Below are 24,309 nucleotides of genomic sequence, written 5' to 3' on the forward strand. Positions count from 1 at the left end.
CTCCCAAATACTGCTTGTACATTCCTTCTGAACTTCAGACCCATTGCTTACTAGAAATATCTATCTAGTTGTTAAAAAAATAACTTCCCAAATTAATTTCTGCTTAAGAAGTGCCCCTCTGAACTTTCTGCCCCATCTCTGTTAATTCCCATCTCATCCTCCAGCGGCTGAAGTTAGAGAAAAGACAAAACAACCCAAAGCCGTGGCCAGCTCTTTGGCCTTCATCTGCTGCACCAGCAAATGCTACTCATTCTAAAGTCGTTGTAGGAAACAGTATGTGACATTGCAGTGCAAAGACCTAGTAGCCACGCACCACCATCTCTCTCCATCCTGCATAAATGCATTAAAATGAACATCGGGTCATGTTTCTGTTCTCCGAACTTCCCACCTCACATCCCCAGGATTTGACTTCATGCCTTCTCTGACTTCGGTCTGCTCTCTCTCTCTCTCTCTCTCTCTCTCTCTCTCTCTCTCTCTCTCTCTCTCTCTCTCTCTTTTAATTTTTTTTTCAGAGCTGAGGACCGAACCCAGGGCCTTGCGCCTGCTAGGCAAGTGCTCTACCACTGAGCTAAATCCCCAACCCCTCGGTCTGCTCTCTTAATGACACCATTCTAGCCAAATGTGCTTCCTTCCTGTGCCCCAGAACCCCGTCTTCTTTACGGTCTTCTACTTGGGACAATTTTCCTTCCTTAAGTCAGCCTTGTGGCCCTGTCTACACCGCTTTCAAGTCTTTGTTCAAGTATCTTTTGCTCAACCCTAGCCCTAACACTAACCCTATGGCCAAATTAAAAATTGAGTTCCTGTCTCCTCAGACATTTACAGTTCTTTTCCTCTGAGTCATTTTTCTCCATACCTCTTACCAATTAGTACGTCATTTGCTTACTTCACTCCCTGTGTGTTTTCCTGTCTTCTAACTGAGAAGGAAAGCTACATTGTCCACATATTTTAATAGAATTTTTTTTCAAGACAGAGTTTCTCTCTCTATAGCCCTGGATGTTCTGGAACTTACTTTGTAGACAAGGCTGGCTTAGACCTCAAAGATCTGCCTGTCACTGCCTCCCAAGTGCTGGGATTAAAGGTGTGTACCACCACTGCTCAGCTCAGGATTTTTAGCTCACAGTAAATGTTGAATTAGTGGATGGATGTAGAGATCAGTGGACACTCTTCAAAGGACATGTTCTATTTTTTAACTTCAATTTTATGTGTATGGGTGTCTTGCCTGCATTTGTGTCTGTGTGCATATATGTGCACACCTGCACCTGTGGAGGCCAAAAGAAGGTATCATGTCCCCTGGAACTGGAATTACAGATGGCTGTGAGTTGCCATCTGGATGTTAGGAATTGAACCTAGGTCCTCTGGAAGAGCAGAGACATTATTCCAATCACCAAGATATTCTATAAAGATGTTTGAGGCAACTTTCTAGATCTCTGAAACACACTAGAATAACCTGGATAGAATTCATTACATACCTAGCAGTAGCCTTGACGTTATTGGCACATTTTAAAGCATTTTAAGAGACTATAGTGGTAAACTGATCATTGTAAATGGCAGATTCGTAAGAAAGACAGACCAACCAGATAGGACAGTTTCCCCAAAGGAGCAGACACAATTCAAAAGGCTCAGTTTTCTAAAATGTTCTGTGTATTTTTCTTGCAGCTTTTCTAGAAAACTGGCCCACAGGTCCCATTGACTCTGTGGCCTTCTGAGCCCCCCAGCCTAGCTTCTGCCTCTGCTCTGGCTGCAGGAAAATTAGGGAAATTAAGAGGAAAATGTCATTGTCTTTAATGTCCATTCTGATGTAGCACACTGAGCCAAGAGACAGAGAAAGAACAAACATGTCTGCTGTGGAATATTATAACCAGGCAAAGATGTGTTTTATTTGTCTGTGCTGCAGACTGTTATTTTAACTGTAGATGTGTGTTACTTTTGTTCATGCTGCATTTGTTTAATTATGTAAAGATGTGTTGCATCTGTTTCACCTTGTCTGCGTAAGGCACCTGATGGTCTAATAAAGAGCTGAATGGCCAATAGCTAGGCAGAGAAAGGATAGGAGGGGCTGGTGGGCAGAGAGAATAAATAGGAGGAGAAATCTAGGCAAGAAGAATGAGGGAGAAAAAGAGGGGAGGAGAAAAGGAGAAGGAAATGAGGACTGGGACACCAGGGGCCAGCCACTGAGCTACCCAGCTAACAGCCACAGAGGAAGCAGGAAAGTAAGACATGCAGAAAGAAGGAAAGAAAGGTTAAAAAGCTCCAAGGCAAAACATAGATAAAGAGAAACAGGATAATTTAAGTTAAGTCAGAAAAGTTGGCTAGAAACAGGCCTAAGCGGAGGCCAGGCATTTGTAACAAAGAATAAGAAGCCTCCATGTCTTGATTTGGGAGCTGGGTGGTGGCCCCCCAAAAGAAAAAAAAGCCAACTACGCATTAGTAAGGTGTGTAGTAAGAGAGTTCCCCTCTCCTTAATGTTCTTATACTTGTGGATGACGACTATGCTGGTTAGTTTTATGTCAGCTTGACACAAGCTAAACTCATCTTTTTTTTTTTTGTTTTTGTTTTTGTTTTTGTTTTTGTTTTTGGTTTTTTGAGACAAGGTTTCTCTGTGTAGTTTTGGTGCCTGTCCTGGATCTCACTCTGGAGACCAGGCTGGCCTCAACTCACAGAGATCTGCCTGCCTCTGCCTCCCGAGTGTGCTGGGATTAAAGGCGTGCACCACCACTGCTGGGCAGGCTAGACTCATTTTAAAGGGTGAATCTCAACTGAGAAAATGCCCCCACCAGATTGGCCTGTGGGTGCATTTTCTTGATTGATGATTGATGTGTGAGGGTCCACCTCACCGTGGAAGGTACCACCCTGGCCTGGTGACCTTGGGTGCTCTAGGAAAGCAGGCTGAGTAATCCAGTAAGCAGCACTCCTCCACGGCCTCTGCATCAGCTCCAGGTTCCTGCCCTGTTTGAGTTCCTGTCCTGACTTCCTTCAATATTGGACAGTGATGTGGAAGCATAAGCCAAATAAACCCTTTCCTCCCTAAGTTGCTTTGGGTCATGGTGTTTTATCATAGCAATAGACACCTTCACTAAGACAGCAACACATCTTTTTCATAGTAATGAGCACCTTGAGACATACAATATTTACCCCTCTTGCTGGAGAATGGGACTATTGGCTTACTGCTCTATTTCAAGTACCCAAAGCCCATAGTAGGCACACATAATACATCTCGAGAGATGAGCACATACTAGGCAGACAATCAGTATTTACCGAAAGAAGGAAGTATATGAGAACAATACACAAGAAATACTCAAGTTTACATGCCCAAGAAATTTGTAGACTATCATCCATGAAATAGAACACTGGAAACAAATTTAAGAATGCCTAGCTTCTGAAGCAGTTGGTGGTGGAGAGCTGGGGTGAGAGTTGGGAAAGGGAGTGGGTTCTAGGTCAGATCTCACTGGAGCAAGGCACAGAGTGACCCATGAGGATGGCTTTTTTCTGCAGCAATGAAATGACCTGAACTTCTGAAAGCCACTGCAGACTCTCCCCTCTTCCTCACTCTGTTCCCAAGACAAGGCTGGCCATCGGCAGGCTCAGTGAAATGACTTCAATCGTCTTCTAGATCCCTGATAATTTTCTTGGATACTGTGTTCTCAAATCCACCAGGCACAGCAGAGGGGGACCAAATAATGAGTGTGGCTGAGACCAGTGTGAGATATTCCTTAGTCAATGCTAATTCCTAACAACAACAACAGCAACAGCAACAACATACGGCCCTTCATTTGCAAGGCAAAGCTCTCCTCCAGCTCAGCCTCCCATGGACAGCACAGAGAACTGATTCCCCAGGAAATCTGAAGCAGCCTGGACCTCAGGGCCTTTGATGGGAAACCCTGTCTGAGCCTGCTGCCTCCTCTCCAAGAGTAGCCGAGTGTCTGTTCCAAGCGCACTGTGTACATGGCTGTGACTGCCCTTTCAGCCACCATGTGGACCTGGAAATACCCCCCTCACTATTGTTCTCCACTCTGGGCTTCTAGACCACTGTAGTGATCTCTTGCCACCCAGATCATCTGGGCTCTTTTCTGCTCACCAACAGCGTGTGCTTGATTCCTAAGGTAACTATGACTTTTGCTTTTTGTTTGGTTTTGACTTTGGTTTTTAAAGGCAGGTTCTCTCCTTGTAGCCCAGGAGATCCTTGAGTTCCTGACCTCCCAGCTTTAGCCTCCTGAGTGTCCTTCCTGGAGTGACAGGTATGCACCATCACAGCCGGCTCTTTACTTCATTGGATTAGTTAGTAGACAGGTCCTAACGGACTACGAGATGTTACTGCTGCCCGGATGTTCATATGCTCTGCTGAGATGATCCCCCAAACGCCACAACTTGTGAACTAGTGAACAGATGAATGAAGTCACTAGAGAATCAGCTCACATGAGGAAACATGACCCACCAAAGTTCACTGCATTTTTTGCACATTAAATTATTAACTTATTCAACCACCAGTCCCCAAAGAAAACTCATAAATATTTACCTGCTGAGGATACACCCCACAACACACACACACACCTTCACTGTAGGACACAGAGAGATGCTGTCCTCTCAGATCACTGCCTGAGAGGACATTAAATGACACAAAGAGACACCGGGCACTGTCCACCTGCGTCCTCTGACAAGCATCCTTTCCCAAGATGTGGAAGCTGCTCTCACTTCTCACAGGCACAGCGGGGGCATCTTCCTAGAGTCAAACGTTGTCGATGCAGTTGCTGGCCTGCTTGGCCCAGAGCCAAGCCACTGACACTGAATGAAGAGATCTTGGGGAACAAAAGGGACTTTGTGCTCTTGGACAGCCCATGAGTATGTAGAAAGGAGGGTCAGGTGGCCTGAGAGAGTCCATGATCCTGGACTACAGCTGCGAGGGCAAGGGTAACTCTTTGTAGTGCCTGCTCTGCTGGGAAGGCAAAAAACCAGCTTATCCAGAGAGCCATATTCGGTTCTAGACTCTCAGCTTTCTTTTCCTTCCCCCCAGGCTCCTCTCATCCATGCCCCCCTGAGTTCTTGTACTAACAGAGAACTATCATACTCTGACATGTGGTCCTATGAAGTGGCTGTGGAAAAACAGGCTACCTTCAACCAAAGAATGGCCTCCTGCCTCCCTGCCTTCACTCTGGGTCCTTGTGACTGAGGCTGTCAATGCACTGTTGTTGGGCCCATGGAGGAGAATGTCACGAGTTACCAAGTTAGCAGTTCAATCTCAAGTCAGCTTTGGAGCAGTAACTCCACAATGTCACCGTCAACTCTCAGGACCGGGTTTTTTCCTTCTTGCCTGAGACCAGGCCCTCTCCTGGGATTCTCTCAACCTGCACTGAGTCTATATTTGCTCCATTTGTTTCTGATATTCCGGCAATTTCCAGCCTACTCACTTGCACCGTGGGGTCGGTGCTTCACTCGGAAAGTGAGGTCAGTAGTGGAAAGTGTGGAGGCGCCATTCGAGAGAGCTTTGAAGCAGAGAGCCTTGGCTTGTACTCGCTGCGTGATTATCAACGGGTGACTTACTGGATCTTTAATTTTCTCGCTTTAAACTTGAGAATGGCAGACAAGTTACAAGGGGACTGTAGTGCTGGAGGAGGAGAATGTCAGAAACGACCTGGTGTGGAGTCAGCTGAGGGCCTTTCAGCACATGGCTGGCTTCTCCTCTTTGTGCACACAGCCCCTGCTCTGCCTTCTGACTGCGCTGAGCCTACCTTGAGCTAGTGAGCTAGAGAAAGGCTCTCAGTGTCCATCCCTCTCAAGTACTGATGTAGTAGAGGTTCTCCTCCCTCTGGGTCATAGTCCTGTAAGTTTTGAACTATGCATGGCTGGCCGAATGGAAACTTCATTTCCCAACCTCCTTAGCAGGTAGGTGTTAGCATGTCCCTTGGAGCTGGCCATTGGGGGTGGGTAGAGTTCTGTGTTGCCTGTGACTTCTGAGGAAGGATGCTCATCTTCCTTCCTGCCACTTTCCTAAAGGCTAAAGTGAGACACCACGGTTGGAGCCCAAGTGGTCCTCTCAACTATGACGTGGCAAGAAAGAGCAGAGGTTGTGGAAGAAGAAGGCATTGGGATCTTGTGTACGTTACCTGACATCTTTCAGTTTTCTTTCCTTTCTAGACAAAGCTCATTCTGATTATCATAGTCTATCTTCTTGACCCAGGTTCCTCTCTGGGTGGTTATTGGACATTCCCTAGAGGCCTTTAGAGACCTCCAGAAGAGGCTGCTCCTCCAGCATCCCCAGAGCTGAACATATGGGTCTCACAGGGCTGTGGCTTCCAAGGACCTGTGAGTATCTTAATTCTGTAGGATCACTTAATTCCAGAGGAGAGGGAAGAGAACCGAGTTTAAAAGAAACTCCTACTCTGAAGTTGTTCTGTGACGTGGGCCTGCGTCTGTATTGTAGACATCATGCAAGAGCATGTATTTTTGCCTCACTGAATGGAGAAGATACACTTGATAACATATTAGGGAACTGCACCAGCCTCATTGATGTGGCGTCTGTTCCTGCTCTTGTCTGCCTGGCAACAGTCTTATAAAGTAACTCACTGCTTGTACCTGCCACAGAGTGTCAATCTGGGCTATCACCAAATCGAAGAGCAAAGTCAAAGCATTTTCAGGACTGTGGCCCGCTGACCTGCTGCTGGTCCTCACACTGGTTGGTACCAGTCTGCAAGGATGCAGGGCCTTCAGCTGAATGAAGGTCACCACTGAGCATGTTATTTCTTCCAGCTGATGTGTGTGTGTGTGTGTGTGTGTGTGTGTGTGTGTGTGTGTGTGTGTGTATTTGTGTGTGTACATGTTTATGCAGGAGCACATGTGTGCAGGTGTGTATAGAAGCCAGAGGGCAACCTCAGGTGTTACTCTTCAGGCAGTATCTAATTCATTATTGAGACAGTGCCTCTCACTGGTCTGGAATTGACCAGTAGAACTTGACCAGTAGGGCAGGCTATCCCCCAACCAGTGAGCCTCTGATCTGACTCTCTCTGTCTGTTGGGTTCTGGTGATCAAAGTCAGGTCCTTGTGGTTGCAAGACAGCACTATCTCTCTAGGGTCCTCCCTTTTCTTCTCATAGCAGAAGTTCTCAGTGAAGGCAACAACGGGTGATATGCCTAGGCATAAGCTTTCGGCACCGTTTTAGACAGCACTTTGAATGACACTGATGTAGCATATGAATGCCCTATTAGCATGATAAAATATATATTTTGTTTATATATTTATATATTTATTTGTTTTCAAGATAGGCTTTCTCTGTATAGCCCTAACTATCCTGAAACTCACTCTGTAGACCAAGCTGGTCTCAAATGGAGATCTGCATGCCTCTGCCTCCCAAGTGCTAGGATTAATGGAGAATGCCATGACCACCCAGCAAAAAATATATCTTTATATCTATACCAAATTTGTCCATCCATCCATCCATCCATCCATCCATCCACCCACCCACCTACATTTGTCCTACCCCAAATCAAATAAGATCAGAATCCCTGAAGGTGGGACCCACATATTGGTGTGGTACAGGAGTGAAACTGATTCTGAGAAAGACCCCTGGTGGAGAAGCAGTCTTGGGATACGCCAGGAGAATAAAGGCTGCAGAGTGTCCCTTTCAAAACCAAAGCAATCTGAACGTCCACATGTACTTGTTTTAAACTTAAGCTGGCCTTGCTGGAACCAACTCACTTAGCAGAGTCTTCCCTGGATTCCATGTCATCTGTGAAGTACTGATTTGTCAGGAGCTGGCAAATTACCTTGGAGAAGATTTAAACCTGGAGACTTTTTGTTGTTGTTTGTTTTGAGACAGGGTTTCATGCAGCCCAGGCTGGCTCAAACTTACTAAGTAGCCAAGGATGACCGTGGACTTGTGATTTTCCTGTCCCCACTTCTGGAATGCTAATGTTATAAGCATGTGCCATTTCACTCAGTTTGTGAGGTGCTGGGATGAAATCCAGGGTTTTATGCTTGCTAGGGAAGGTCTCTACCCACTGAGCTATATTCTCCGGCCCTAAACCTGAAGACATTTAACAGTAGTCTTCCTGTGAGCTTTGGTTCATATTATAGTGTCACCTAAGTTTTCAAGCCTGACTGAATTTATTAACTCATGAAACCCAGCTTTTCCAAGGCCAGCACAAAAGAGTTCCTCTGTGACAGAGCCCCTGGATCTATCACTGTCATCACCAGATGCCTCTGGTTGCAAAAGAGGTTTGGTGCTCACAGGAACAGGCTGTCAGTTCTAAAATGGCGCCACTTACCGGCAGTTCCCAGACTCAGCAGCACAGCCACCCAGAGGACCCAGAAGGAAATGAGGATGGCAAATGTCCACAGTGGTTGGAAGAGCAGGAAAGGGCAGCTGCTGATGGCTTTATTTGTCACCTGGAGAAGCTCAACTGCCGATTTCATTCTCTTTCTGAGTGTGAAAATCAAGAGGAGGAGAACTGCCTGTTGAGAGAGAGGCCAGAGCAAACCACTGCAGAGCAGAGAGGGGGCTGGGTGGGGCTGGAAACAGGAGTGTCTAACTGACCTCAAGCGGCTCTCTTGGAAGATACTCATTACTTCTGTTGTAACTGAGTAGATCAACTCCCAAGCCCTGACTGAGCCCCTACTATGTACTGGCCCCTGTGTGAGATCTCACAGTCACAACAGTGAACAAGGCCAAGTCCCTGCCTAAAGGAGCCAGTCAGAGTTCAAAGGTGAGAATAAGGCTCTTGAAAGGTCAAGGAAAAAAAACTTCTCTTTTCCCACCTACATGCCACATGCCAGAGATGGGCTGCCAACAGGCAAGAGAATATGAGTGTGACATAAAATGACAACGTCTCAAAGCTACTTGCTATGTATGCCTTCTTGACTGGGTTTCTCCTCCACATAGAAATAGTTATAAGAATCTCAAGGAAACCAGAATCCCCCCGTATCATCCAGCCTTCTCTTCCTGGTCAAGCATTTTGGTTTGTCTTGGTTATCACCAATCTCCCACGTCTAACTATCTCTTTATCTACCACAAACTCCTTGACCTCAACCCCCTCCTGACACTGTTCTCCCTGAGGCCGCGTCCTGTGACCTCTGGAGCGTTAAGTCTTCTGGAACATCCAAGTTGTTTTTGGCTGCAATTCAGTAACTTGGATTCAGAGCTGATGGTGGCTTACTCAACCAGCGTTCGGAAGGGCTTGTCTTACCGTCATGACCGTAGCGACGATGGCAAAGGCCAGCATGCACTTCATGTTCTCCCTCTCCGTGTCCAATTCTGTGCTGAGGTCGTTGGTGTAGTCATAATACAACCACCATAAGACGCCGCAGACAACTAGAAAACAAAGTGATAGCAGGCATATGGCCTGAGATTACCCACTCCTCCCTTACACACACACACACACACACACACACACACACACACACACACACACACACACGAGTCTAGCCACTTCTGACCCAGTGATCCTGTTCAAACAGTAGGTTCTAAATTCCCAGATGTTTTGGAGCTCATCACTTCTCTCTGGGTGATCTGGACAAAGCCAGGTCTGCAGAGAACCTGTCAATCTTGGGGTAGCTACTGGTTTCTGGAGACACAGGGACCTAGTCCACAGGATGAGTGTGAGCAGAGGAAGAGCATTCAAGTCTAAAGTATTCACAGAAGGTCTGCTGGTGACAGCTCCTGGGCATGGGGGATTGGATGTTGGCTTTTTTTTTTTTTTTTTTTGGTTTTTCAAGACAGGGTTTCTTTGTGTATCCCTGCCTGTCCTGGATTTCGCTCTGTAAACCAGGTTGGCCTCAAACTCACAGAGATCCACCTGGCTCTACCTCCTGAGTGCTGGGATTAAAAGCGTGTGCCACCACGCCTGGCTGGATGTTGGCTTCTTACCCACAAAGGTGGGTCATTTACACAGCCCATGGAGATCACGTTATCAGAGGTGCACTGGGAAGATACAGTGGCACTGCAAATACTCTGCACCTAGATAAAAACATGACCATAAACCATCACTGTTGTAACTCTAGGCAGGTCATAGTTGTCTACCCATCATAGATGGGGAGATGGATGCTACAGCCTTCACTGGTCACAATGGCCATTCTCCAATACAGAGCTTGCTGTGATTTAGAGCTTCCCTAGAAGCTCATGTGTTGAAGGCTAGATCCCCAGCTGGATCGAATCTTGGCATTCTTGGGAGGCAGAAGAAACTGTAGGAGGTAGGATCTCCTTGAAGGAAGTGGGTTATTGGAGATGTGCTCTTGGAGGGCCTACGGGGACCTGAACTCTCTGCATCTTAGTGACCATGAGGTAGTAGTAATCAGCCTTAGGCTATCACAGGATTCTGGCAGGAGAATAATGCTACAGGCTCAGAACATGGGAGCCAGTGACTGTGGAGTGAAGCCTCTGGAACTGTGAGCCAAGCCAGTCTCTCTCCAAGTGATTTACTCAGGCGTTTTGTCACAGAGTTGGAAAGGTGACTGACACCAGGCCTCTGTGTGGCTGCCTGAGAGCAGAATTAAAAATTCAAAGGGATAAAACATTACAGTCACATTGATCATTCAAAATTAAAATGCCCCATATCAGTTGGAAAACGAGGCCTCTACCTCTTTCCTCAAAACTCCTAGGATAGTTACAATCCATTGTAAGGAAAAGAGGGGTCAACACAGGGTCCCCTGGTCTCTGCTCCTTCTCAGCCTTGCTCTTCAGACTGACCAGAGCCTTAGTGTGACAATCATAGGTTCTCACAGGCCCACAGAGTAAGTGTAACACACAATAAATCCTTCAAAATGAACCAAAAGAAAGATAGAAGTTCTTTTCTTCTTTCTTTCTTCTTAAAAAAAATTTTTTTTTTCTTTGAGACAAGGTCTCTTTATGTAGCCCTGGTTGTCTTGGAACTTGCTATGTAGACCAGGCTGGCCTTGAACTCACATATGTTCATCTACCTGCCTCTGCCTCCCAAGTGCTGGGACTAAAGATGTGCACCAACATGGCCAGCTGAAATTCTTCCTGACAGTGTATTTAAGTTCCAGTAAAATTTATGTTTGTGTTGTTGTTTGTTTGCCGTGCAGGGGATTGAATGTAGGGCCATGTGCATGCTTGGCAGGACTCTAGCACTGAGCTCTGTCCTCAGCCCAGTGTTATGGGCTCCAGGGTCACCCAGTTGGTAGGCTTGTCTCAGGAGCTGCACAACAGGTGGAATCAAGGATAGAGTCGGCAGTAGCTTTCTTTGGGAGGCAGAAGCAACTCCCACTGGCCTCCCTGGGCCTGGTTTTCCTTATATGTAAAATGATGGGGCTGGACTGCATCCCCTTCTAAGACTCTAGTTTGTTAAAAAACAAACCAAACCAAACAAAAACCCCAACCTTTAAACTCTGTACTTACTGGAAAGATGTTCCATTTACTCAGAAAGAATGGAAATACTTACACAGCAATCCCAAAATAACCAACGAAATGATGATGTGGACCAGAAGTGTGGAAATGAATCGGAAAGTGAACATCATGGCCAGAGACAAGGCTGGAAAGGTAAACAAAGGTAAACATGATTGCTCCAGGGCAACAAGGCGGCAGGGGAAGGTGGTGGGTAGAAAGGGTGGTGAGCATAAAACTGTGATTGTTGATCAGGCCCAGGAAAGTGAGGGCTGATGGGTTTACTCAATTTCCAAACAGCAAATACTAAACACAAATACCCAGGGTACCCTCCGAGGCCTCTGACACAAGTCAGCTGTGGTAAGGAGGTTCTGAAAATGCCAGCATTCTTCTCAAGTTTAAATAGTTAACAATAGATAAGTAATGAATAAATAAATAATGTATTAAAATAAATGTAAAATATAAATGTAAAAAAAATAATATTTTTCTTACAAGTCCAAATTAACTATTTAAATTTTTACCATATTTAAGTCTTTTGTCTTTTATGCTGGGCTATGTGAAGTTCTAACCTTTTTTTTTTTTTTTTTTTGGTTTTTCAAGACAGGGTTTCTCTGTGTAGCCATGACTGTCCTGGAACTCACTCTGTAGACCAGGCTGGTCTCATACTCAGAGATTTGCCTGCCTCTGCCAGGAAGGCACACTGACGAGCAGAACTGGTGTCTGGTGCCCCTGATGCTTACATTTTTCATAGCCAATGCATAAGGTGGCAGTGTTTTATTTGCCCGTCTTGTATGCAGAGTTAACAAAAGACAGGAGCCAGACCAATATATTAACTCAGTTCTGTGTAGGACTGCTTCCCAGCTGAGAGCCAACTAGTCTTCGATGTCTTACTGGCCCCTGTCCACACTTGAACCTTTGAACACATCTATGAAGAAAATACATAAGCTCTATATTTAAGTCAAAGACACTGGTTTTCGTTACACCAGGTACTCGAGTGTTGAGAAATTTGGCATTCCATAAACAGTTACTAAATAAAATTAATCAAGAATTACCGAATGTGAAGACACACAAGCCGAGGATGGTGTCTCTTCCCGCCATTATTCCACTTAGAATCCGATGGAGAGCGTCAGCATCATTTATCAAGACTGACGCAAATAAGGAATAGCACTCGGGGGTCTGAGGGATGCACCGGTTAAATAAGGGGAAGGACTTGCTGAAAAGAAGAGGCAGAATCAATGGTGAGATGATCAGTCCTTTATCTTTAAAAATGTTGAGAATCCCAACATCCCCAAACCAGAAACTCAGCATCTATAAAAAAGGACTTTATGGCCAATGAGATGGCTCAGCAGGTAAAGACACCTGCTTCTGAAGCCCGATGACTCGAGTTCAATCTGGATGCTGGCCCCTGACCTCCACATCTGTGTGATAGCATCAGCCCCTGACCCAATTATGCGTGCTCACACACACACACACACACACACACACACACACACACACACACACACACACACAATTTAAATAGTAAAAAAAATTTAGCATCCTGCTTTCAAAGCACGCCTTAGAAAGATAGGCAACGCTGCTCTGCTACAGTGATTAGTTGATACTCATGTTGAGAAACTGATTAAGGGAAACACTAGACTCTTGAAACTGCTCTTCCTTTTGGTTGTTTAGAGGCTGAATGACATCCCATAGAATATCTATACATCATCTTTTTTTAAAAATAAATAAATGGGAGCCGGGCAGTGGTGGTGCACGCCTTTAATCTCAGCACTTGGGAGGTAGAGGCAGGCGGATCTCTGTGAGTTTGAGGCAGCCTGGTCTACAAAGCGAGTTCCAGGAAAGGTGCAAAGCTACACAGAGAAACCCTGTCTCAAAAAACCAAAAAATAAATAAAAATAAATAAATAAATAAATAAATGGGAACATTTTGGATTCTTATGTTTCGGTCCTTAGACTATCAACTCCAGCACAAAAATCTCCCCCCCGCCCCCGTGTGTGTGTGTGTGTGTGTGTGTGTGTGTGTGTGTGTGTGTTGTATGTACATGGTTGTGTGTATGTTCACATGTATATGGGCATGTGTGCACATGTGTGTGTAGGTCTGTGGTCAATCTTAGTTGTCTTCTTCTCTCACTCTACCTTGTTTTTGAGACAGGGTCACTTCACTGAACCTGGAGCTCACCAACTGTCTTGACTGGCTGGCCAGTGAGAGCAGGATCTCCATCTCCCAGCTCAGGGTAATAATATATGCAATCCCTGTGGCCATCCTTTATATGGGTGCTAGGGATTTGAACTCAGGTCCTCATGCTGAAGCAGCACGTATTTTACTCCCTGAACCTTCTGCCCATATCAAGAATCACATTTCTTTTCCTCCTCCTCCTCCTCCTCCTTCTGCTCCTCCTCTTCTTTTGTTTTTGTTTTTTGAGACAGGGTCTCTCTATGTAGCTTTGGAGCCTGTTCTGGATCTTGCTGTATAGACCAGGCTGGCCTCGAACTCACAGAGATCCGCCTGCCTCTGCCTCCCAAGTGCTGGGATTAAAGGTGTGTACCACCACCGCCCAGTAAGAACCACATTTCTTTAAGGAACAGTTAGGGGGATGGACTGGGCCAACTAGAAGCTGCACTGATGACAGTAATGATTCTCTTCGATCCTCTCAGAAAGTGATGCTAAGCTGTGTGACTGTCGCCGTCAGTCCATGTGAAAGCTAACCTTTTCTGGGCTCCTATCTAAAATGTAAACACACCCGGGAATAGCCATTCTAAAGAATCTTCACGAACCACAGATATCATCACAGGGTCTCCCATCACCCCATGGGCTCCAAACAGTGGGGCTAAAACTCCCAGTTTAAGAAGGGCTGGATCATCTAACAAACTGTTGAAAGCCAGACAGCCGTCATTTTGTGAACTGTGTAAAGAGGAAATGGAGAAGAAAGAAGATGGCTTCTGAAACTCCTACTGAAGTCCAACATGGACGTCTGAAAGAACCTTCCTTAGGTGGTCACATTTTATAAAAAGAGTCCCTGAGTCACCCAGTAGTGATTTAATGGAAACTCAACAGGAAAATTAAATTTAAATTGGAGTTTTGGAGGGGTAAAACATTCACATGATCAATTCTAGAAGGTCCAATGGACTAAATCTTCTTTGTGTTTAGGCACTGAGCACATTTCTTCACAGGCAACCATTGTTTTCAGAGATGGCAGTATGCAATTAATGAAACTACAGCTCTGGACTCCATCATTTTCCACCAGTGTCCTTTCTGTGTTCCAGGGTATAGCTCAGGGCCTCAAGTCACATCTGGTTGTCATGATCCTCTTCGGTCCGTAACAATGTCTTGATTCTCATGACCGCCATCTCTGAAGATTCTCAATGGTGATTTGCAAACTCTCCCTCCACATGTAGGGTTTCTCTCCTGTTCTTTCATGACTAGACTGCAGTTCTGGGTTTATGGAAGACATCACTGTAAGATGGCATGTCCTTTTCATAGAATCCCATCAGGGAACTTAACTGGCAAGGTGACATTGCTGTGAATTGACCTCGATGACTTCATTAAGGTTGTTATTTTTTTCTTTGATCCTCTAATCTTTGGAAACGAGTCACTGAGCCTCACTCACTATCAAGGGGAGGGAACTCAAGTTCTATCTCCTACAGAGAGAAGTATTTATTTTATCAGCCTACTTCTTCCTCCTCCTCCTCCCCCCTCCTCCTCCCCCCTCCCCTTCTTCCTCTCCTCTCCCTCCTCCATCATTTCTTTATATTCTGGCTCTACAAGATGGTACCAGAATTAGCTGGCGTTTTCCTCATCAGAGACCTCATCCAATCAGCCATTTGTCTAGGAATCCTTTGTAAAACGTCCATTAGAAGCCAGGAACCAGTTGTTAGATCTGCTCCCTGCTGTTGGGGTGTCACTCATTTAGACCCTCCCATCCTCAACCCTAGTGCAAAGCTTCAGAATTGCTGGTCAAGCCAGGACCCAGCACGGGAGGCAGAGGCAGGCAGTCTCTGTGAATTAGGGGGTAGCCTGGTCTACACAGGAAGCTCCAGGTCCCTGTCTCAAAAAACCCAGATGAAGCAAAACAAAACAAACAAAAAATTCATAATTGCCTGTCAATTTTGGTCCAAAGTGGGCCCCCCTAAAACAGCAGTGCTGGTGACAAGGCTCTAAACAGAAGGACTTTGGTGGGGTACACAGAAGGATTGTTGTTGAGCAAACAGGTAGGTTTCTGTTTACCAGGAACCTCCCTCAACCCCCACCCCCACCCCCCAACAAAGATTAACTAACTACTTTGGTAAAGGGCATCTAATTTCTGCTCAAACCAAACAGCCTGTACCAGATCAAAGACCCCACCCTGCTGACTTATGTGAAATTCTCTTGTTTTCCTACTGTTTTGCTCTTCTCTCCGCCCCACCCCCACCCCCAGAGATAGCTTCGGCAGTTTGATCCCAATAAAACTTTCTTTCTGCTCATGGAGTAGTTTAGTTCAGTGGTTTCACTGCATCCTTGCAGTAATATCAAGACCCCTGTGGTCAACGAGTTCTCTAATTCCAGCGTCCAACCCTTCTTGCCTTTAGCCTACACTTCCTAGTGACGAAGATGTTTCCCAAAGCTACTTCAGACAGCTCTTTTTCTTTCTACCTGCTTCAGTGAGGCTGCCCTACATTTATTTATCTGTCTATCTGTCTATCTATCTATCTATCTATCTATCTATCTATCTATCTATCTATCTATCTATCTATAATCAGGGTGTCACTCCATAGCCCTGGCTCTCATGGAACTCCCTATGTAGACCAGGCTGGCCTCAAATTCCCTGAGATCAGCCTGCCTCTGCCTCTCTAGTGCTGGGATTAAAGGCTTGTGTCACCGTGCTCTACTGTCATCCATTTTACATAGTTAGATCATTTATCTATACTCGGTTGTGAGATCTCCCTCTTTGGCTGATTTGGTTTTTTTCACAAACGGCATAAACTGAATTTCAGTCCTGTTCAGTTGTTGGTAAGAGCAGTCATTGTGAGAACAGTATTAGAGTTTGTTTTGGTTAGGAGAACTGTCCTGAGACTTCACCCACAAGGGGAAGAAGATGAGAAACACCTCTCTTATGTCCTAAGTCAGATGGAGAGGATTCCATGGAAAACAGTTTAGAGAATCCCAAGGGCTGTGAGCCACCTTGCAACATCTGGAGGGGGCATGGCTTTGATTAGGAAGTATATGCCACCATGGCCTTTTCAGGGACAAGGGATGTATGAGGGCTTTTTGAGGTCCAGATATGCTACACGTGCTGGGTCCACATTGTTAGGTTCTACTGACCATGTTCTAAGACAGCTGTAGGGAAGGCAGCGGGGACCTCAGCAGAGTAAGGCTGCATACTGCCCCACTCAGTACCAAAGAGGACCTCCCAAATGACCAGCAGGAGTGGAGGGTACACAACACTTAGTACCTAAGAGTAGCCAGAGAAGACTCCAGAACTGCCTGTGTTTAACTCAAGAGCAAGAAGTGGGGAGATGGACTAGTTTCACTGAATAGATTTAAAGGCACAGAGGGGGAAAAACAATCCAAGTTCTTTCTATGTCTTATGTTCTGTTTGTAGGATATAATGGTTATGGAATGTTATTATGTACATGAGTATAGATTTGTGCATTGTCTATCTGAAAACACATAAATCATACCACATTTCCCCCTTTTAAACAAAAGGCTGTGTACTATATACTGATCTACTCTTTTCTTTTAATAATGTTAATAATGTACCTTACAGCTCTGCACATATCAGAATATGAGGAATTTCCTATTTTTCTTTTTAGAATTACTTTATTTTTAATCATGTACATGTGTGTGCAGGAGAGTACAGGGGCCTGGGGAAGCCAGACATTGGATTCCTTGGAACTGAAGTTATAGTCAGTTGTCAGCCACTCAGTGTGGGTCCTGGGAACTGAATTCAGGTCCTCTGCAAGAGCAATTTACGCTTTTAACCTCTGAGCCATCTCTCCAGCCCCTGGGATTTTCTGTTTTTACTGTTGTAACATATGCATGTTGCCATGTAACACTCAGGTCTTAAACATGCAACCAGACTTTTGGTAAATACATATATTCACATAACCACTACCCCTTTCAAGACATTATAGGAACAACCTGCCCTGCACACACACACACACACACACACACACACACACACACACACACACACACACACACCTGCCACCTCATCCCATTATCTCATTGTGTAACTAATGCTGGCCCTAAACTTGGAATTTTCTGGCCTGTACCTTCCAGGTGCTGGGATTACAGGCATGAACCACCAGGGCCAGATTAGGACATGGAACATTTTTATAGCTGCAGTGGGTCCCCTCATTCTCCTACAGATCTGATTGTTCATTTTTGTTTGTTTATTTTGAGAGACTGTTGTCATTATGCAGCCGACGGTGATTTTGAGCTCCTGATTCTTCTACTGGGTTATAGTCATGTACCACTGTGCTCTGTTTATACAGTGCTGAGGATTTGAACCCAGGGCTTTTGAACCCGGGGCTTTATGCATGCTAAGCAAGTACTCTACAACTAAGCTGCATCCCTAGCTCAACAGACCTGATTTCTACTACTGTAAGTTGGGTTTGATTCTGGTATCATCTGGTATCACAGGACACGCACCTTTGTGTCCTCTGCTTTCGCTTCTACTTGGGTGTTGCACGGTCAACATATTAACTCTTTTAGTGCCTAGCACTACCCACTCAATGAACATAAAACTTGATCTTCTGTCTGATTCGAGTTGTTTCCAAATATCAAACATAAAGGAGGCTGTAAACTTTCATATACATATCATATAATTTTGAGCTATATAATTTTCATTCTCTTGGGTAAAGACCTAAGAGTGGAATGACTGGGTTATGTGGTATGTATATGCTTAACTGTGTAAGAAGCTATCTCATTTTCTCCTGAGACTGGCCTCACCATTCACATCGTTCATGGACACACATATATGGACGTTCCGATTTCACGTTCTTAGCAGTTCTTAATTTTGCTCCCCAAATGGCTAACTCCCCTAGTAAGGGTCTTGTCGCATCAGAGTTCATGTCTGCTTGTGTCTTTTTCCTGACTCTACTGAGCTATTTGTCCTTTTGTTACTACTTGAAAGTCGAGATCACCAAATGTGGCTCATTGACTTTTTCTTTGTTTTCAATACACGTCTCAGTCCATTTGTTCATGTATTTTAAAAATGTGTATTCTGGCCGGGCGGTGGTGGCGTACGCCTTTAATCCCAGCACTCGGGAGGCAGAGCCAGGTGGATCTCTGTGAGTTCGAGGCCAGCCTGGTCTACAGAGCGAGATCCAGGACAGGCACCAAAACTACACGGAGAAACCCTGTCTCAAAAAAACCAAAAAAAAAAAAAAAAAACAACCAAAAAACCAAACAAAACTAAACAAAAAAGCTCATATTGGGATGTGCTGAACATATAAAACAATGTTGAGAGAGGTGACATTCTAAATTAATTGTAGAATTAATAATTAATATTAATAATTGTACACAGGTTCTTTCATTTCTCTCAGCAAGATCTTAACATTTTCAGCTGAGGTCACAGATTTGCCTGTTAAGTTTATTTCTAAGTTTCTTTCTTTTTAAAAATTCTGGTAAAGATAGACTTTGAAAACTGTTTAACTGTTTGCTACTAAAAATCCAAAAAGACTTTTTTTTTTTTTTTTTTAATTTTAAGACAAGGCCTCTGTGTATAGTCCTTACTGTCCTGGAACTCACTCTGTAGCCCAGGCTGGCCTCAAACACACAGAGATCCACCTGCCTCTGCCCCAAGTGCTGGGATTAGAGGCGTGCACCATTATGCCCAGCTCAGAAAGATAACTGACCTGTGTCTAGCTCCTTTGCTCAATTTGCTTAATTATTTTATAGGTCCTTTGGATAGTTCCAGACCACTGTTACTCATCTTTACACGAACCTGGTCTTTCTTCTTCCCTCCTTTTTCTTTTCCTTACCCATGATCATCCCTAGACCGTCCATTTCAGAATTGAGTACAAGTGTTTGGAATAGACCACCACCTAGTTTCCTTCCTTCCTTCCTCCCTTCCTTCCTTCCTTCCTTCCTTCCCCTCCCTCCCTCCCTTCCTCCCTTCCTTCCTTCCTTCCTTCCTTCCTTCCCCTCCCTCCCTCCCTTCCTCCCTTCCTTCTTTCTTTTGACAGGGTTTCTCTATGTAACAGCTCTGGCTATCATGGAACTCACTCTGTAGACCACGCTGGCCTTGAACTCACAGAGATCCGCCTGCCTCTGCCTCCCGAGTGCTGGGATTAAAGGCGTGCGCCGCCACCTGCCGGCTGCCTTGCTCTGTAGTGCTATTTTGTTTATACTCTAACAAACAAAGCTTGCCTGAAGATCAGAGGGCAGAGCTAGGCACTAGAGGCCAGGCTGTGGTGGCACACACCTTTAGTCCTAGAATTTGGGAAGAAGAAACAGGAATATCAGGAGTTCAAGGCCACCCTGGGCTATATGAAATTCAATCTATTTTAAAGAGAAACAGAGCCAGGTGGTGGTGGCGGCTCACGCATTTAATCCCAGCACTAGGGAGGTGGAGACAGGAATATAAGGCGGGGGGGAGGGGGGGACGACAACAGGATCTCAGCCCATTCAGTTTGAGGATTCATAGAGACAGGATCTCCCCCTTTAGGCCTGAAGATTTGATAGAGGTAAGAAATCTCTGTAGTTGCTGGCTCCTTTACTGATCTTTGAGCATTTACCCTGATATCTGGCTCTAGGTTTTTATTATTAGGATCAATTAGGATTTGTGCTATATTGCTTGTTTCTAATCTTAGCTATAAAGTGTGAACTGCTCATCATCAAGTATAGTATTAACTAGATTTCTTAGATTTTTCAAATCACATTTTTATCTGTTTTGTGCTGATCACAGATTCATGGCAATTCCCCTGTCTCAGCCTTCTGAGGGCTTGTCTTAGTGAATTTCAGTAGGAGTTAGAAGCCTTCCCCACTTTCAGAATGTGAAAGAATCCTTGTAAGCTTCTAATACTTTCTGGTTTCATTTTCTATGTGAAAACCATCCATTGGCTGTCTCCCTGGTTGGCCTAATAACCATTTATCAAATAATTCACATTTCCCCATTGATTGACAATGCCAGTTTGATCATGCAATAAATTCCCATATTTGGATTTAATCCTGTTGATCTGTCCATTGCCGTAATGATAAATTAATAGACCAGTAGAGAGGAATAAAGTCTTTTCATGCTGGACCGTATGATTAACACAGGGCACCTTTGCATTTGTTTTTGTTTTTCCATTGTACCTAAAATGGTGCTGGTGTTTTCCTCCCCTGGTTCTCACACCGTTCTTGTTAAACTGATTTCTAGGCATTTTGGTGTCTTTGTACTGGATCTTTGTTCCTGCTGTAGTAAATAAGTATTTTTTTTTTTAAATAAACCCATGGATGTGCAGATTTCAGAATACTAGCTGATCCCACGCCACCTACATGAGTTCTTTTATTGCACACAGGGACTTCCCAGGCACTTATCCTGCCTTCCCAGGTCTATAATCATACCCTCTGCAGAGCAGCAATTAGCTCCCGATTTCCGATTTCCAAACCTCTAATTTCTTTTGCTTTTCTGACACTAAATGGTTTCACAACACCAATAAATTGCAAGTGTTTTCAAAGCAAATGTAGTCTGAAGTTTCATCAGGGTTTCTAAAAGCTAAGCGCAAACACAGACTTAATGCTCTTTTATTCCTTTGATCTAAACATTATTTGTAATTTTATGCATGTGGCTTTGCTAACGTGTGTATGTGTGTGTGTGTGTGTGTGTGTGTGTGTGTGTGTGTGTGTGTGTGTGTGTGTACGATTCACTAATCCTGTGCTGATAAAGAACAACAAGAATGACCCATCTTACCCTGAAAGGGACACAGAGAAACAGGTAAGTTTGGATCTCTAACGAGTGGCCTCCTTAGGCTCACACTGAGCTAGGAAGGGAAAACATGCCATACCACGTGTCCTGGAGGCACCGCCTCCTCCTCTGCCTCTGAAGCCAGCCCCAGCCTTTCACCCTCAAGTGCAGACCTTGCCAATACTAACTTTCCAGGTGAGACAGGCTGTCTTGCAGTCCACTGAAAATGCCCGTCATTAACTGGGCCAGAGGTGCATTAGTCCACAGCCTGAGGTTTCTTCCACATGTCTGCATTTCATCACCACTAGCAAAACCACTCCAACTTGCAGAAAGGAGTCTGGAGGGCCGCCCAGAAAGATGTATGGACATCTGTATGTGGATTTCACCCAAGCAAACAACACAGTGTCAAGCAGGAGGCCAGAACTAGAAATTGAGTGGGAGGTGAGAGTGTGGCGGAGAATCCCAAGCCTTTTAGATTTCAAATGCATGGGAGACTCAAAATGAAGTACTGTGCTAAGCACCAAAGGAAAAAAGATAGTTTTGCGCGTTATCTTCCGTAGTACTTTTTCATTGCTTGTCAAAGCCCATGCACAGGTGCCCATGCCTTCTTGAAATTCAGCCACTGCTCTAAAGGGTGGGTTATACCTTATGCGATCGCCACAAGCAGAGGAAACAATTGATGTAGTCAAAAGAGGTATTTAGAAAATGTTCTTTGGCTCTATGGCCACACTTCTCATGTTTTGTAGCTTTTAAGGCTTGGCACAGCTCTTCCACGATAAATATGATAATGTCCATCTTAAACAAACGCTCGCTTGTGTAGGAAAAGGAAATGGTGCCCTCAAGCCTATTTTTGTCTCCCTCGCTTTGTCCAAAAAAGGCTAGTCAATCAATACTTCTGTCTGCACTTGGAAAGTTAGCATTGGCAAGGTCTGAGCTGCAGGGTGAAAAGGTTGGGGCTGGCTTCAGAGGTAGAAGAGGTGGTGGCTCCAGGTCATGTGATCATGAGATGTTTTTCCCCTTCTAGCTTGCTGTGAGCCTAAGGAGTCCATTTACCAGGTTGTCCGATCTGGCCTTGATTGCGTACTCTGGGTTAGGGAACCCAATGTGGACACTGTTGCTTGGTTGAATGCCTGTTTTTCTGCATGCTCATCGTAAGGTCTCAGCCTTTCTCTGATCGGTTTTCTCGTCTATAAAATGATACCTACAGCACAGACACTCTGTGAGGCCCCAGTGGGCTAGTACATGTCAGAGGCTTAGAAAAGGAACTGACCAGGAGGGAGAGCCCCCAAAATGTGCTGTTTTTCAGCAGCACCATATAAATTTCCCATGGAATCATGGCTGTCATCCCAGTTACAGAAAGAGGACAGTTGATTGGACTCTGTTGAAATGGAAACCTTAAAATATTTCATTCTCCGGGCTGGGGGTGGGGGAGTGGAGATGGCTTAGTTTACAGGAAAGAGCTTGCCTTGTATGTAAGAGGGCTGGGTTCCCTGGGATTTGTGCAAAAATGATGTTGTGTTGGCACACTCTTGTAATCCCAGCACTGGAGAGACAGAGACAGTGCCTAACTGGGGAGCTCCAAGCCAACAGGACTCTGTCTCTAAGAGATCGATGGTGTTTCTCAGTGTAATCTCAGAGGGTGTTCTCTGGCCTCCCCATGCTCACTTGCACACGCATGCTGGAATGTTGACTAGCCATCCATGCAAATATATATATTTTAAAAACTTCACTGGAATAGGAACCATCACATGACTCCTATATAATAAGAGGAGGTCTTTTTGTGACACTTCTATTTTACACCTACATATTTTGTGGGTCCCAAGCAAAAGTTTCATCAACACTGTATGGGTTGCTCAAGACAATGTCTTGTTTTACTTAAATTATTGTTCCTCAGGGATTTTTTTTTTTAGGAGTACTTATTCATTTTTTCCAAAGGAATGGCAATACAAACTCAACAAGCTTTCTTTAGCACGCCAGAGAGCCCTGCCATGGCCTTGGCCTTTTCCAAGGGGCAAATGTGGGCCGCTCATGCCAGCACCGCCTCACCGCCACTCAGTAAGGACTTAGAAGCTGCCTGCTGCAAACCACTGTGAGTAAGACCCTGAGAGGAGCTTACCCAGGATGTTCAGAAGGACCTGTGCTGGGTTCACTCAAAGACAAGTGTGGAGCCCGCTTGATCTTCCCCTTCCAGGCCTAGTTCTTGCTTTTAAAAAAATATAATCAGCTTTTTAAGCCTTAATGTACAACTTTATGTAAAATTCTAATACATTTAATCTGAATACATGAATTTTTTATTTACTTTTATTTTGTTTGCATTGGTGTTTTGCCTGCATTTATGTCTGTATTAGGGTGTCGGATCTCCTGGAACTGGAGTTACAGACAGTTGTGAGCTGCCATGTAGGTGCTGGGATTTGAGCCTGGGTCCTCTGGAAGATCAGTCAGTGCTCTTAGCCACTGAGGCATCTCTCTAGCCCCTACACTGAATATTTTAAAGCATTATTTTGTGGGTGTTTTGCCTTGATGTATGTATTGTACTACATGTGTGCCTGGTGCTGGTCCAGGTCAGAGGGGTGTATATGTTAGATCTCCTGGGACTGGAGTTACAGATGGTTATGAGACACCATGTGAATCCTGAGACTAGAACCCAGGTCCTCTGCAAGAGGAACAAGTGCTCTTAACCTCTGAGACATCTCTCCAGACCCCCAGGGCTATTTCTTATGGCATAGTCTTGAACAATAAAAACTAATAATGTTGCTGTAGTGAAAAAGTGAATGTTGATGATTTCTCCTTAATGATAACAAAGAACTGGGGAAGGAAAAGTGCACGTTAGCCACTTCATACAAACCATTCATTTGGTAACAGTGTATATATTTGTTTTCACTGTCTCTAAAGAATTACCATATTTTATTGTGTGTATGTGTGTGCATGTGCACCCTGGTATACAGGTAGAAGCTGGGGATGATCTTCAGGAGTGGGTTCTCTCCTCCCATCACGTGGGTCCTGGGCATGAAACTCAGGGCACCAGGCTTTGTGGCGAGTACCTTGAAGTGGGCCACCTTGCCAGCCCAGCACTGATGTTTGAAGAGTACGTGTACTCTTACTGTTTCCTGTT

At 44.8% G+C, this 24,309-nt stretch overlaps 1 protein-coding gene and 1 long non-coding RNA gene across 3 annotated transcripts in view; one reads left to right on the plus strand and one right to left on the minus strand.

Moving 5' to 3' along the window:
* Slc44a3 (solute carrier family 44 member 3) overlaps positions 1 to 24,309 on the minus strand; it is a 76,815-nt gene that overhangs the window by 44,266 nt on the left and 8,240 nt on the right. For both annotated transcript variants that reach the window (XM_052731734.1, XM_052731733.1), the window contains exons 6-9: positions 12,379 to 12,539; positions 11,385 to 11,474; positions 9,174 to 9,298; positions 8,256 to 8,442 (exon numbers count right to left, since the gene is read on the minus strand). In XM_052731734.1, the coding sequence (XP_052587694.1) occupies positions 8,256 to 8,442; positions 9,174 to 9,298; positions 11,385 to 11,474; positions 12,379 to 12,539 (563 nt within the window). The remainder of the gene's footprint in view (positions 1 to 8,255; positions 8,443 to 9,173; positions 9,299 to 11,384; positions 11,475 to 12,378; positions 12,540 to 24,309) is intronic.
* LOC128106327 (uncharacterized) overlaps positions 1 to 24,309 on the plus strand; it is a 90,470-nt gene that overhangs the window by 15,793 nt on the left and 50,368 nt on the right. The window lies entirely within an intron of this gene.

Source organism: Peromyscus californicus, unplaced genomic scaffold (assembly GCF_007827085.1).
Source record: "Peromyscus californicus insignis strain IS unplaced genomic scaffold, ASM782708v3 Scaffold_9__1_contigs__length_137607984, whole genome shotgun sequence".
In the NCBI taxonomy this organism is placed as follows: Eukaryota; Metazoa; Chordata; class Mammalia; order Rodentia; family Cricetidae; genus Peromyscus; species Peromyscus californicus.